We start from the raw sequence: 13,805 nt of genomic DNA, 5'->3' as shown, positions 1-13,805 counted from the left end.
CCTTACCCACCTTGGGGACGCGACCATTGGTTACGCGAACGGAGGGAGAATAGGGCAACCTCCGATGAAGACTCCTTCGAATGAAACTTCCAATTAAGGTACAGGAAATAGCCAGATTCAAACTTCAAAATTAAATGATATTCACTTAAGAGTGTCGTATAACACTGTTTTTATTCCAAAAAGAGAGAGCAGGCTTGAACCTGACTCCCCCTACGCTCTGTGGGATTTTGGGAGTGGTTCCGCCCGAGGCGCGGGCCCCGCCTCTGAGGGCGCCGCCATTTTGTTTGGCTGGAGGGGAGCGAGAGGCGCTTTGGGGGAGGGGTCTTGTAGGCTCCCCACCTGACCCTGCAGCCTCGCAGTTGCTGCTTTGCGGGGAAGAACCCTCCCCGGGTAGGGGCGCGGAGCCATGTACATAAAGCAGGTAAGGCCTACGCGTCCCTTCCACCCCTCACGGGCCGGTGAGGACCGCTCTCTGAGGCGGAGGTGTCGCCGCTGGCCCCGCGGCCTCGCCCCTCTCCGTGTGGGGAGCAGAGGTACCCTGACCCTCGAGCGCCGGGCTACGAGGGCCGCTGAGAATTGGGGCACCTCTGCAGCCCCGCTTCCCCGCGGGGCGCTGGTCTGGGAGGCAGGATCTCCCAGAGGTGTGGAGGGGCGGCCGGCGCGCAGCTGGAAAGGGGCCGGGCCTGTCGGGGCGGCGCTCGGCGTGAGCTGCCGGCAGCTGGCGGGCCGCGGCGGGGGCGGCGGGCGCCGCAGGCTGTGGGTCGTGTGCTGCCGAGATGGCCCCGCTCGGGCCGCCGCCGGGGGCGTAGGCTGGGGGTCCTGCTGTGGCCCGGGGTTTCCCTTCTGGATTTACGAGCGGCGAAAGGGATCCTCCTCCTGGGAGAACCCGTCGCGCCTCCTCATTGAGTTGTTTACTTCTGTCAAAATGGTCTTCCCGCGCGCGGGTCCAGCGCAGAGAGGGGCCGGTTCGCACAATTTGGGGGAGGTTTTTCTGCTGGATGCGGCGCACTGGGCGCACTCCTCCCTTGGATCGTCCACCCCTTCTGGCTGGCCATTGTGTCTCGACGGAGCGCCCGCTGGGCTTGGGTCCGGGAGCTGGGGCCTCTGTGCCGGCGGGGTAGACGGACCGCGGCGCCGCGGTGCTGGTGTTCCCGCTCGCCTCGTACGGCGCGCCTGCTTTGGCGAGTTTCCTAGCGGGTTACCAGCTCTCGTTGCCGAAAATCCGCACTGCGCTGGCAGAGCCTGCTGACCCAAGGATGGTCATCTGCAGACTTTGAATCAACACAGTCCAAAAATTTTCTTCTGACATGAGATTGAAAGTTTTCTCTCTTGCCTTAAAGGAGAAACAGGAAAGAAATGTAAAAGAAAGATGGCGATGAAGAAAGTTCTTTTGTGTGTGTTCTCAAAAATGTCTCGTGTTTACTAGGTGATCATCCAGGGTTTTCGAAGTTACCGAGATCAGACGATTGTAGATCCCTTCAGTTCGAAACATAATGTTATTGGTAAGTGTTCCTCATTTACTAGGCCCGATTTGTGCTCTACAGAAATTTATACGTTGTCCATCCATCCTAGGCTTAAGGATACAGGAATTGTTTTTGAATGATTATTGAATAAAATCTCTATGAAACTGCTTTTGGGCAGGGCACCAGGGATTGAACCTAGGGTTCTTTACCGCTGAACCACATCCCCAACCCGTTTTTTTATTTTGCTAAGTTGCTTAGGGCCTCAAATTTGTGAGCCGCTGGGATTGCAGCCGTGTGCCACCTTGCAGGCTACTTTTGTCTTTTATTCATTACTGATGAATTACTTGTTTTATAAGTTTGAAGTGTTTGGATAAGTGAATTGTAAGTTACTCATTTGGGGGACTGGAAATGTAGCTCAGTGGTAGAGTGCTTGTCTGCTGTGTATATGTGAGGCTTTGGGTTTGATCCTCCAGCAAAAAAAAGTTACTCAGTTTTACTTGAGTAGTATGTGTGCAAGAGTTTTAATAGCTTTAATATAGTGAAGGATACTTAATTTAGCATTTGAGCCGGGTTCTTGATTTATCACATCCTAGTTCAAGTGCTCACTATTGCCTTGTTTTAAGGGTGATGATTATTTATTCACAAATTAATTTTTTTTCCCTGTCAATGCCTAAGACCACATGTAGCTTGTTGGGAAGAGCAGCATAAATTTTGGAGTGTAATAGAATGTGGTTCATATCTCAGTTCTGGCACATAACTCTTTTTCAAACTAATTATTTGAGAAGTTTTAGTGTTTTCATTTGTAAAGTGAATATAACTGTCTCATAGGGCTATTGATAAAATTAAACAAGAAAGTATATGTGTAAGGATAAAAGACTAATGGTGATTGTCATAACAATATTTAGTTGTAGATTCTTTAGGTTATAATGTTTAGTTTGCTGTTACAGCTAACAAAAATATTTTCTGACATTCTGCTTGATTTTTAAAGGAAAGATTAAATGAGTACTTCTAGACTCGCAAATTAGACTGTTACGCTATTGATACAGTTCTGCAGTACAGTATTTTCATTACAAGCTAGATTAGTTCTCTCGGACAGCAAAATAGAGTGGAGACTTAAATAATAGATTTATTTTCTTATAGTTCTGTAGGCTCAAAATCCATGATGGTGATTAGGTTCTAGTGAAGGTTTCTTCCTGGCTTGTAGACTGACATTTTTCTGTGTGCTCCCATGGCTCCCACCCTCCTTACTTCATCCAACTCTTTCCTATCATCAAAGGCCTCCATCTCTAAATGCCATTTTATTGGGGTTTAAGGTGTTAACATGAATTTCAGTGGCACATAGTTCAGTTCATAGTGCAAGTGAGGGTTGTAAATACAAGTAGGAGGGGAAACATTGATTACTAATGTTCACAGAAGACTCCCTTAAGAGAATCATACTTTTTTTTTTTTTTTTGATAAAATAATAAAAACCAGGCAACTATAGTTTGCTAGTGTGCACATCTGTAGTCTTAGCTACTTGGGAGACTGAGGTGGGAGGATTATTTGAGCTCACAAGTTTGAGAGCAACCTGGGCAACATAGTGAGATCCCATCTCAAAATAAAGTTGAGGACAGGTTTTTCTTACCCTTGATACATCAATTGCAACCTCATAGTTGAGAATAAAAATGTTTTCTCCTTGTGCCGAAGAGTGTTAATTTGATGTGCTTTAATGGTAGCTTCACTGTACTGGGGTTTTGCTTACATTTTTTTTACAGGTGCTTTCTGATTTTCATCAATCAGAAAATCTTTAGAAACAAGCATTATGAGATTTATATTATTTCTTTAACTTAACAGGTTAATAAATAACAATATTTTAGTTGTATAATTTTATAAATGATCTGTAAAATGATGACCATTATCTGGAATGATTATATTATTTATAAGGTCAGAGCTATCAAGTGTCTTAGACGTTATTGGGCAGCTATTTTGCAGTTTTGGTTGCAATGTTAGGATTAATAGTCTAAGAATTCTTTTCTATTTTAACTAAAACAGACTTAAGGTTACTTTATTGGTGAGACATGTTTCAAAAGGAGGTACCTTAATAATGTGACAAAGACCAAAGGTAGTATGTATTGAGATTGACTTTAAACAGAATACCTGGTGAAAGCATACCACTTTCATTGTTTAATGATTTGGGGGGGCGGGGCGGGGGGGGCAGGTACCCGAAATTGAACTCAGGGGCACTCATCCACTGAGCCGTATCTCCGCCCTATTTTGTGTTTTATTTAGAGACAGGGTCTCACTGAGTTGCTTAGTGCCTCACTTTTGTTGAGGCTGGCTTCGAACTTGCAATCCTCCTGCCTCAGCCTCCTGAACTGTTGTTTAATGATTTTGACCCTTAAAAAAAATTGAAAACCAACTATCTCTTGTCCTGTTGCTTTAATGTTTGATATAGGTACCAGGTGCAGCCATCCTTCCATATCTGCTTGTTCCCAGTCCTCAAAGTCAACCAAGTGGTAGCTTGAAAATATTAGAGAACATTTTCTTTGTTGAACATGTCCGGTCTTTTCTTGTCATTAATCTCTAAACAGTACATCATAACAATTATTTACATAGCATTTACTGGGAGCAGTTACAATCAAAGGATTGTTTTGGTTATATACAAATGCTATCCTATTTTATATAATAAACTTGTGTATCCTTGGATTTGGGGGAGAGAATGAATATCAGTTTCTCATGGATATGAGGGATGATTCCATATACCTTTTCAAGGTAGTGGTTTTTCCTCCCTTGCATTTTAACAAAAAAATATCGTTAATATAGGATATTATAAGAAAGTAAAAAGACAAATACATGATAATATATTATGAGAAAGCATAAAAGGTAAAAGAAGGAAATGAAATTGAAATTCTACCCAAAGATAATCTCACACACACACACACACAGGCCCCAAGTATTGGAGATTGGACCGAGGCCATCATACATACTAGCTAGGCAAGTGCTGTACCACTAGGCTACACCCTAGCCTTTAGTTTCCCTGCCCAGGGCCAAGGGCCTAACCCGAGGCTTTCTGCATGTTAGGCAAGTGCTTTGCCACTGAGCTAAATCCCCCAGTGCTCCCCCAGCCCTTTTGTTTTGAGATGGCCTGGAACTTCTGGCCTCAGCCTCCCTGGTAGCTGGGTTTTACAGGTGTGTGCCACCATAGATAACCATTCTTCATTAACTTATATTAGCGCTGGTTTCTTAGAAAACATAGCAAGCTGGCTTAGCTGCTAAGGCTTTCATGGGGGTTGCAGTCTGAGAGCAAGAATGAAGGGGAAAACTGGTCACAGCTTTATAAAGAAGACACAGTTGAATTGTGATTATGTTGGATAACATCTAGACAGACTTTATGGACCTATCATGTTTTAGAAAGGTCAGATGGAAGGTGGTGGTAAAGAGATTTAATGGGTGGTGCCTGTCTTTCACTGGTCAAGTTTACTGTATAGAATGTTTATTCCTCCATGCTTTTGGAATGTGTTGCTCTGGGGTCTCACCCGAAGTAGTCAAGGAGTTAAAGCCTCCTTTGGATCTTCACAGTTCTGATCTGAATGCACTCCCAGAATAGGCTGAAACAATGAAAGGTATGAGACTGAGCTTTCCTGTCAGCCAAGGCGTGGGCTGGGGCAGGTGAATCTGAAGGGTGTATCTCAGTATCCCTCAAGTTTTTGTATACATCCGTAAGCATGCCTTTTTAAATAAAAATAGGTTCGTGTAATATGTTGGCAATCTTTTTTTTTCCTTCACCATAAATCTTGCATATCTTTCTTTATTGATTAGTCAACATCCTTTAAAATGGTTAAATGGTGTTTCATTCTATGAGTAGGAATAATTCTTATAGGAAAGTAAATTTTTCAGTTATTAGTGCATGAATTGTGTTAAACTGCTTATACTCATTTAATGATAATTTTTTTTGTCCTTTGTGTAGAAATAATTTCAAGTTTATAGAAAATTTGTCCCATTAAGAACAGTAAAGATGCCTGTAATCCCAGCAACTTGGGAAATTGAGGCGGGAGGATCATAAGTTCAAAACCAGCCTCAGCAACTTAGGCCCTAAGCAACTTAGTAAGACCCTGTCTCAATTTTTTAAAAAAAGAAAAAGGGTTAGGGGGATGTGACTCAGTGGTTAAGCACCTAAGCACTTCTGAGTTCAATCCCTGATACCAATTTAAAAAAAAAAAAAGAAAAAAAAAAAGTAAAGAGAATACTCATGTACCCTTACCTAGATTGACCTATTAACATTTTCTCTGCTTACCTTATCGTTTGCCCTTGCTCTTGTGCTTTCTTTTTTATTTTTATTTTTTACTCTTGTACTTTATGTATACATTTTTTTCCCCCAAGATGTTATGGTCCATATTGAGGGAGATTGACATAGTTATTTATGATTCTTTAACACCACAGTTGTCACAAAACAATCTTATTAAATCAAAAGCACTTGATGTCTTCTTACATGTAGAATTGCTTACATCTAAATACAGGTTATATAAAAAAAAAAAGTGCCTTATATCTATACTTTATGGTTCTGTGAATCTACATGATATGTAGGGTTTATCATATAGTATAATCTGAGAGACTGCTTGCAAGTTTTAAATGATTGTTCTAGAATATTACTTATATATAATCTTAAAACAATATTTTTGATTAAAATAGAATTATTCATTATTATGATTATAAATCATAAATGCCAGTAGTATATTTAGTTATTTCTATTAATTTTAAACTTTAAGAGCAAAATGATCAACATTGAAATATCTTTTAAAAAAACTGAAGTTTATACAAAAATTATACTTAATTTGGTGATCGCAGCTGTTTTGTTCATTGATTTCTTTTGTTCCCTATCAGTTGTGTTTAATTTTGAATATAAGATGTGTTAGAAAATTGGATTTAGAAATTTATTTTCACATTTAATAGTTTTAATGTAATTGGTTTTTATATAAAATAATTTGTGCTTTTGAAATTTTTGTAGTGGGCAGAAATGGATCCGGAAAAAGTAACTTTTTTTATGGTAGGTATTGTTTTGAATGTTAAATAAGTTAAAACTTTGATATCTTAAGGTAGTTTATTAAAATCATTGGTTTTATGAGCTTATGCCAGCATTAAACCCAAGAAATACTTTATACATGGTTGCATTTGAGGAGATCTGAGTTCTGTATACCAAGTGAGTAATTAGCTATGTGAGACTTAACAAAACATTCCTCAATTTTTTCTTTTCACTATAAAAGTGGACACATTTGTCTTAGATGGGTTGTGAGGATCAGACGAGATAACATATAAAAACACTTTTTAAACTTTAATATAGTATATAAATTCTACAGATGCATGTGTAGAATTATGTATTTTCTAAACCAATCATTTTTATAAAGGATGGAAGTGTATAAAAACTTGAGACTCAAAAACTATTGTCAGTTTGAAGGTAATAGAGCTTTGAAAACTCTGTAAAGGTAAAATGTATTAAATGGTGCCTCTTTTAGCAAATCCTTTGAGGAAGAAGAAAAATGTTTTATCAAAATTAGACTGTATAAGGAGTGGATTGGGAAAATTTTGTTCCTTTTCATGTAGTGCTTCAGAAAAAGAGGGGTTTAGGAAGAGTGAAGGTTCTGTCCCTTCTGTGCACACAAATCCGAAGAGTACACTACCCTGTATACCATATAATGGTTGTAATTTGGTGATGGTGAAAGAGTATAGAGTGGAAATGTGTATTTCGGAATCCCAGGGGGATGAAGGCAGTTTGAATCCACCTCTCAACCCGGGTGATTGAGAGAAAGCCAGTCTCCATTTCAAGCACACACATTAATGCAGGAGTTCATCCCCCCACTCTATATAATGCTCTCACAGAACATCAACAGTCTCTTCTGTGGACCTGGATCAGGATAGCTGTGTAAAGTAGTGTGGTCTAGGTTTTTACTCTTGTCTGGAAGGTAGGAATGACTCCTTCTTACATAAGGAAAGGGGAGTACAAGCAGTGCAGTAAAAGTTGGGAATCTGAAACATTTCCCTGTGTTTCCTTAGTTTTGAGAAAGGTATTGCACTACCACATTGCATCTACTATGATGTCAGTAGGCAGTAGGATTTTTTCAGCTTGGTTGTAATCTTATAGGACCACTGTTACATATGCGATTTGTCCTTGTGCAGTGCATGACTGGATAACATTAGCCTAACCAGTCAGTGTACACTTTGATCAAGAAGTAGACCTTAGTTCTGCTTGTATATTTTCTTATATTTCAGTGTTTTCTCTTCATTTTGTTACCCTACATATTTCAGTGAAAACTTCTTAATATTTTTGTCCTGTCATTTTTTGCCTAATATCTAGGCAAACTTTCTGTAATCATTTTGTCTGTCTAAAGCAAGTATTTTATTTTGTCTGTAGTATTCATTACCTGACACATTATTAAGGAAGGTATGAGATGTTATCAGTAAGCTATAAATTCTCTTTTATATTGTACTAGTACTTGATTTTTTTTTTTATTTCTAGCAATTCAGTTTGTTCTCAGTGATGAGTTTAGTCATCTTCGTCCAGAACAGCGGTTGGCTTTGTTGCATGTGAGTAAGACTATTTTAAGACAATATTGATAGTATGTATTTTTTAAAATAACATTGTCAATCCTGGTTAAGAAAATCATTTGTTCAAGTTTCAGAATCTTTGTGAACATGACACAGTCTCTCAATTATACTATTCTGTGAAATTTATTCCACTGTATCAGTGCCAGATAAAGGCCTAATTTTTATGGGACAGTTAAAATTGTAGAATTTGCCTATAAAAGCAGCTCAATTCACAATAGCTTAACTGTGGAACCAACCTAGATGGCCTTCTACAGATGAATGATAAATAAAATGTAGTACATAAACACAATGGAATATTATTCAGTCTTAAAGAAGAATGAAATCGTGGCATTTACAGGTAAATGGATAGAACTAGAGAATATCATGCTAAGTGAAGTAAGCCAATCCCAAAAAACCCAAGGCTGAATGTTTTCTCTGATAAGAAGATGCTAATCCATAGTCAGCAGTGGGTAGGGAAGAATGAAAGAACTTTGGATTATGCACCAGGGAGTGAGAGGAGGGGTTGGGGTGGTAGGGATGGGAAGGACAGTAGAATGAGACAGACATTATTATCCTATATATGTGTATGATTACACTACTGATATAACTCAGCACCATGTGCAGCCAGAGGAATGAGAAGTTATGCTCCATTTGTGTAGTGTGTCAAAATGCATTCTTCTGTCATGTATATCTAATTAGAACAAATTTTAAAAAAGAAAAGAAAAAGAATTTGCCTATAGATGGATATGTCTTCCACATAAATTTCAGTAAGGATGTGATTTAGTAAAATTCTGGAAGCAAGTTTGCTGAGAAGAAAGTAGAGATTCAGATTAAGGGTTATGACTTTTACAGTGCAGAACCAGAGAAGTTAATTGAGAGCATAGAGGAACAACCATTGTTTACCTAATAAAAGCCATATTTGTATTTAAGATAGTAACATTATTTTCCATTGTGAAAAACTAATAATATAGTGGTGCAAGTTGTTCGGGTATTTTATTAGGATTAAAAAATTGTAAAAAAAAGCTATAATAGAACACTGCAGTTTATCTTTCTGGTTTGAATATTGCTTATAATTTAAGATGAGAAAAAGAGATTCCTCAGTATATTTTATCAGAGTTTCTCACAGTAGGAAGTTCTTTTTGATAGCCATTATTATTTTTTCTTCATTTTGATTTGTAGCACAGTAATCAGGACCAGTACTCTATAGAGAAAATTTTAAATTTCTCATATTGGCATTAAAAGAACAAATTATCATTCTTAATTGTATTGAATCACTAGATATTAACAGTTTCTAGAAACTGGAAATTATTGGACTTGGTACATAGTTGTGTCATAGATTGTTATAATTGTGACATGTTAAATGTCACTTTTAAATCTGTAACATTTAAAAGTATATAGAATGTTTCAGATGTTTAAAAAACAGATTATCTTAGTGTTCCTTTAGCATTAATATGAAATTATAAGAGAAGAGTCTTAGTATATTTGATATTAGCAAATGGGTAAAATTAGGTGACTGGGGCTTTCAGGTAGTGTAGTCTAATAAAGTGGTCTGCAGAATAAAACCTAAATATATCTATTTTTCATATCCTTTGCATAGTTCTGATTTTGTTATCCTGATCCAATGTCTCTGCTGTTTTGGCAAGAAGGATTTACGTGCTAGTTTGATAGAAGTTTTTTTTCCATTGAATAAGGCTTGTTAACCACAGATTTTAAAAGTGTTTAAAGAGTATGAAAATACTTTAATAATTAATATTTTAATGACAGATTTTCCATTTTTCTCATATTTAGGAGGGTACTGGTCCTCGGGTTATTTCTGCTTTTGTGGAAATTATTTTTGATAATTCGGACAACCGGTTACCAGTAAGTACCTGTTTCTTTTTTTTTTTCTTTTCTTTTCTTTTTCTTTTTTTTTTTAGTACCTGTTTCTTTTAAGTACTAATGTTGAGAATTTTATTGCTATAACTAACATTTTTATACTTTGAAACATGCATAGCTGTATTCAAGCTTTAATAATTTAGTTCATACTAAAATTATGTATAATTAAACTGAGCTTTTACATTTTTTTCTTAGATTGATAAAGAGGAAGTTTCACTTCGAAGAGTCATTGGTGCCAAAAAAGATCAGTATTTCTTAGATAAGAAAATGGTCACGTAAGCATTGTTTTTTACATTTACAGTTTCTGTAAAAGGGTAAAAGAGTCATTTACTTGCCATATGTTAGTCACATAACTTGCCTCATGTTCAGCAAATCAGTAGACTGTGAACTTGAAAATAAGATTTTCTGAGGCTGATAAAACAGTTTAATGACTAGTCAGTACTACCTGATACTTTTTAACCCAGGAGCCAGTCTCCTCATTTTTTGCTTATCGTGGGTGCTTTAAAATAATTTATCTGAAAATAATTACGGTGTTTTTCAACAGGAAAAATGATGTGATGAACCTCCTTGAAAGTGCTGGTTTCTCTCGAAGCAATCCTTATTACATTGTTAAACAAGGAAAGGTAAAACAATTGTATGTCTTTTTTAAATCAAAGAAAATTTTCTGAGACTCTACCCCTCAAATGATGACTTTGATTTATTGGTTCTAATTGTTAAGGTAAAGCAAAAATGGACCTTGCCACCTTTAGTTTTCATTGATTTATTTTGCATTGAAGTTGGTATTTTACATGACAGTAAAGTACCTAATAGATCCGTTGTATATTTGGATAGGAGCATTTCAGCAAATGAAATGACTCTTGTTTTCTTGGTAACCTTTATTTTTACCTAATGCAATACAGTATACTGAAAGATATCATTGAGTTGTAGAAGTTACTGTAATCAAATTTAAGAATATTTTATGAATTCTGTAACGATTACATTAAAATTCTTTCTAAAATCAATATTCATTACCACTCAGTTTATCAAAGAATTAAAATACTAAAAAGCTTGTATTACCAGGAATCTATCATAATGCTACATACTATTTTCCTTAAAAGAGATTCTATTTTTCAACAGCTCAATTACAGACTTCAGTTGATTTTTCTCATCATCTCATATAATTTTCATCTATAGCTAAGATACTTTTTCTTAGAACTTGCCCTTAAGTGTTTTGTTGTTGTTCTAAAGGATTTTTTTTATGTGTATACTTTTGATAGACATTTTCTTAGCTCAGAGCCTGTTCTTTTTTTATAAGTGCATAAGAGTAGCTATCAGTTTAGCATTTTTGCTTTTGTTTTTGTTTTACTAGGGATTGAACCCAGGGGCACTTAATCACTGAGCCATATCCCCAGCCCTCTTTTTATTTACCCTCTTGGTAATTTACCGAGGCTGACTTTGAATTTGCAGTCCTGCCTCAGCCTCCTGAGTTGCTGGGATTATAGATGTGTACTGCTGTACCCAACTCATTTTAATTTTTTTATGCAGTGATAGCATTTTTGACTCATAGTAATGTTTAATATGTTACGTCACATGGCAGGTTGTACCATGCTCTCTAACACCAATTTTGTTATACTTTCAAATATTATACCTTTTTAAAAAATGTCAATAATGATTTCCTTTGTAAAAAATACTTTCGTTCCTTAAAAATGAACTCATCTTTTATAATTTTTGATAATGACTAAGAAAAATTGGTGGTGTTTCATTTGTATGTTCTTATTCATAAAGGAGTCTTATTCATAAAGGAGGTTTAGAAATGAATCACTTTTGTTAAATTTCATGTACATAAAGGAGATACAAATACATTGATATATGTACTATATAAATTACATTGGCCAGATCATAATCTTCAAACTCTGCATGTGAATGCATGTGTTAAGAACTCTTTAAGGTTGAGTTCTTAAAGAGCAGTTGATAACTATGTAATGATTCTTTTTCTAAAATTTTTAGATCAATCAAATGGCAACAGCACCAGATTCTCAGAGACTAAAACTATTAAGAGAAGTAGCTGGTACTAGAGTATATGATGAACGAAAAGAAGAAAGCATCTCCCTAATGAAAGAAACTGGTAAAATAAATGTGATAGTACTTATTTTTGTTGCAAATTACTTTGTTATTGTGTTACAGTTAAAAAGTTATGTCTGTTCTCAAAATATATTTTATGATAATTTGCCTATGTATTGTGTGAAGACAAAATTAGTTTGAGGCAGTTTAAAGTTTAAGATTTCCATCATTCATTAATTTTGAATAATTGTCAGGATTGAACAATAGGGCCTTTGTAAATCAACTACTTTTGACTCTACCTTCCTTGCTGTTGTTAGCGAGGACAACAAATTTGGATGCATCTTCCCCTCCCAAATACTGGAACATCACTTGGCATTAGGTTTTAAATTGTTCAGGAACAAGTAAATGTAAAACTTTGAGCTTGTAATCTACCTTAGTACATTTATTATGAAACCTTATTTTGCTTTTCAAGTGTTGTATTATATTGTGGCTTAGAGTCTGACAATCCTTGGGTTCAAAATCCTATACTTAACTGACATGACTTTAGACTTGATCTCTCTGGTCTAAATCTTCCCCATCTACAAAACTCTGTTTTGTAAATCATGGAGGTGAATAGAGGAACGGGTAGTTCCATGACTGGAATGTAGTACATATTCAATATATGGTAGCTACAGATAATGCTCTTATTAATGAAAAATAAGAATTAGTAACACCAGTGATACTAGTTTTTTTGTTTTCTTTTTAACATTATGGGACAGCATGTTGACTTTTTTAAAAATGAAACTTAAACATAGGTCCTTACTATATTGTTATATGAGGATCGTTGTTACATTGTGTAAATTTGTTCTGTGCCTTTCATAAAAACATCTTAATTGCCCTTTTAGTATCTTAGATTTGGTTGTCACATAAACAGTGCTATAGTTCTTAAGAATAAATTCATGGTGTATTTGAGAAGTGATATTACATAACTTTTTTTTTTTTTAAAGAGGGCAAACGGGAAAAAATCAATGAGTTGTTAAAATACATTGAAGAAAGATTACATACTTTAGAGGAAGAAAAGGAAGAACTAGCTCAGTATCAGAAATGGGATAAAATGAGACGAGCCCTGGAATATACCATTTACAATCAGGAACTTAATGAGACTCGGGCTAAACTTGATGAGGTAAAATATTTACCTTTCTCAATCAAATGAATTTTATTTTTATGAATATGTTAAACTCAACCTATATATTTCATTGATTTTTAATAGAAACTTGAAAAAATTAGAAACCTCTTAATGAATTCATCAGTTACCATGAGGTGAATGGTTACTTTTAGTTTATTTTAGTAGACATTGGATATTTTACTAGAAGTTATGAAATTTTAGATAAATATAAAACAAGTTAGAAATGGTAACTTTTTTTTTCCAGCTTTCTGCTAAGCGAGAAACTAGTGGAGAAAAATCAAGACAATTACGAGATGCCCAGCAGGATGCAAGAGATAAAATGGAGGTAAGAATTATGAACAAGGTTTAGGCATATATATATATATTTTTTTTTAATTTATTTTTTATAGTACTTGAATTTGAATCCAGGGACATTCTACCACTGAGCTACATTTCATCCCTTTTTAGTTCTTATTTTGAAACAGGATCTCATTAAGTTGCCTAGGCTGGCCTCAAATTTGTAGTCCTGCCTCAGTCTTCCAAGTAGTTGGGATTACAAGTGTGTGCTATTGTGCTTCATTAATTGATTTTTTGCCTACAGTAAATCCTTTTGTACTAGAACTGTGGAATGATAGCCACAAGGGGAAGTCAAGGGATTAAGATTTGTAAAGACAGGGTAGTAACTAAAAGCATGAGTGGAAAAAAAGAGAATGGGTAGAATTAAT

At 36.1% G+C, this 13,805-nt stretch overlaps 1 protein-coding gene across 1 annotated transcript in view; it reads left to right on the top strand.

The window, feature by feature from the left end:
- Positions 1 to 265: 265 nt before the first annotated feature.
- The window catches only part of SMC3 (structural maintenance of chromosomes 3), a 31,660-nt gene continuing 18,120 nt past the window's right edge, over positions 266 to 13,805 (top strand). The window contains exons 1-10 of the mRNA XM_079136900.1: positions 266 to 421; positions 1,427 to 1,502; positions 6,448 to 6,486; positions 7,954 to 8,021; positions 9,810 to 9,881; positions 10,092 to 10,171; positions 10,441 to 10,519; positions 11,883 to 12,000; positions 12,923 to 13,098; positions 13,346 to 13,426. Of these exons, the coding sequence (XP_078993026.1) occupies positions 407 to 421; positions 1,427 to 1,502; positions 6,448 to 6,486; positions 7,954 to 8,021; positions 9,810 to 9,881; positions 10,092 to 10,171; positions 10,441 to 10,519; positions 11,883 to 12,000; positions 12,923 to 13,098; positions 13,346 to 13,426 (804 nt within the window). The 5' untranslated portion in view covers positions 266 to 406. The remainder of the gene's footprint in view (positions 422 to 1,426; positions 1,503 to 6,447; positions 6,487 to 7,953; positions 8,022 to 9,809; positions 9,882 to 10,091; positions 10,172 to 10,440; positions 10,520 to 11,882; positions 12,001 to 12,922; positions 13,099 to 13,345; positions 13,427 to 13,805) is intronic.

This window comes from Sciurus vulgaris (assembly GCF_902686455.1).
Source record: "Sciurus vulgaris genome assembly, chromosome: 4".
Taxonomy (NCBI): Eukaryota; Metazoa; Chordata; class Mammalia; order Rodentia; family Sciuridae; genus Sciurus; species Sciurus vulgaris.
The sequence above is the reverse complement of the archived record's forward strand: the minus strand, read 5'-3'. Positions and strand labels throughout refer to the sequence as shown.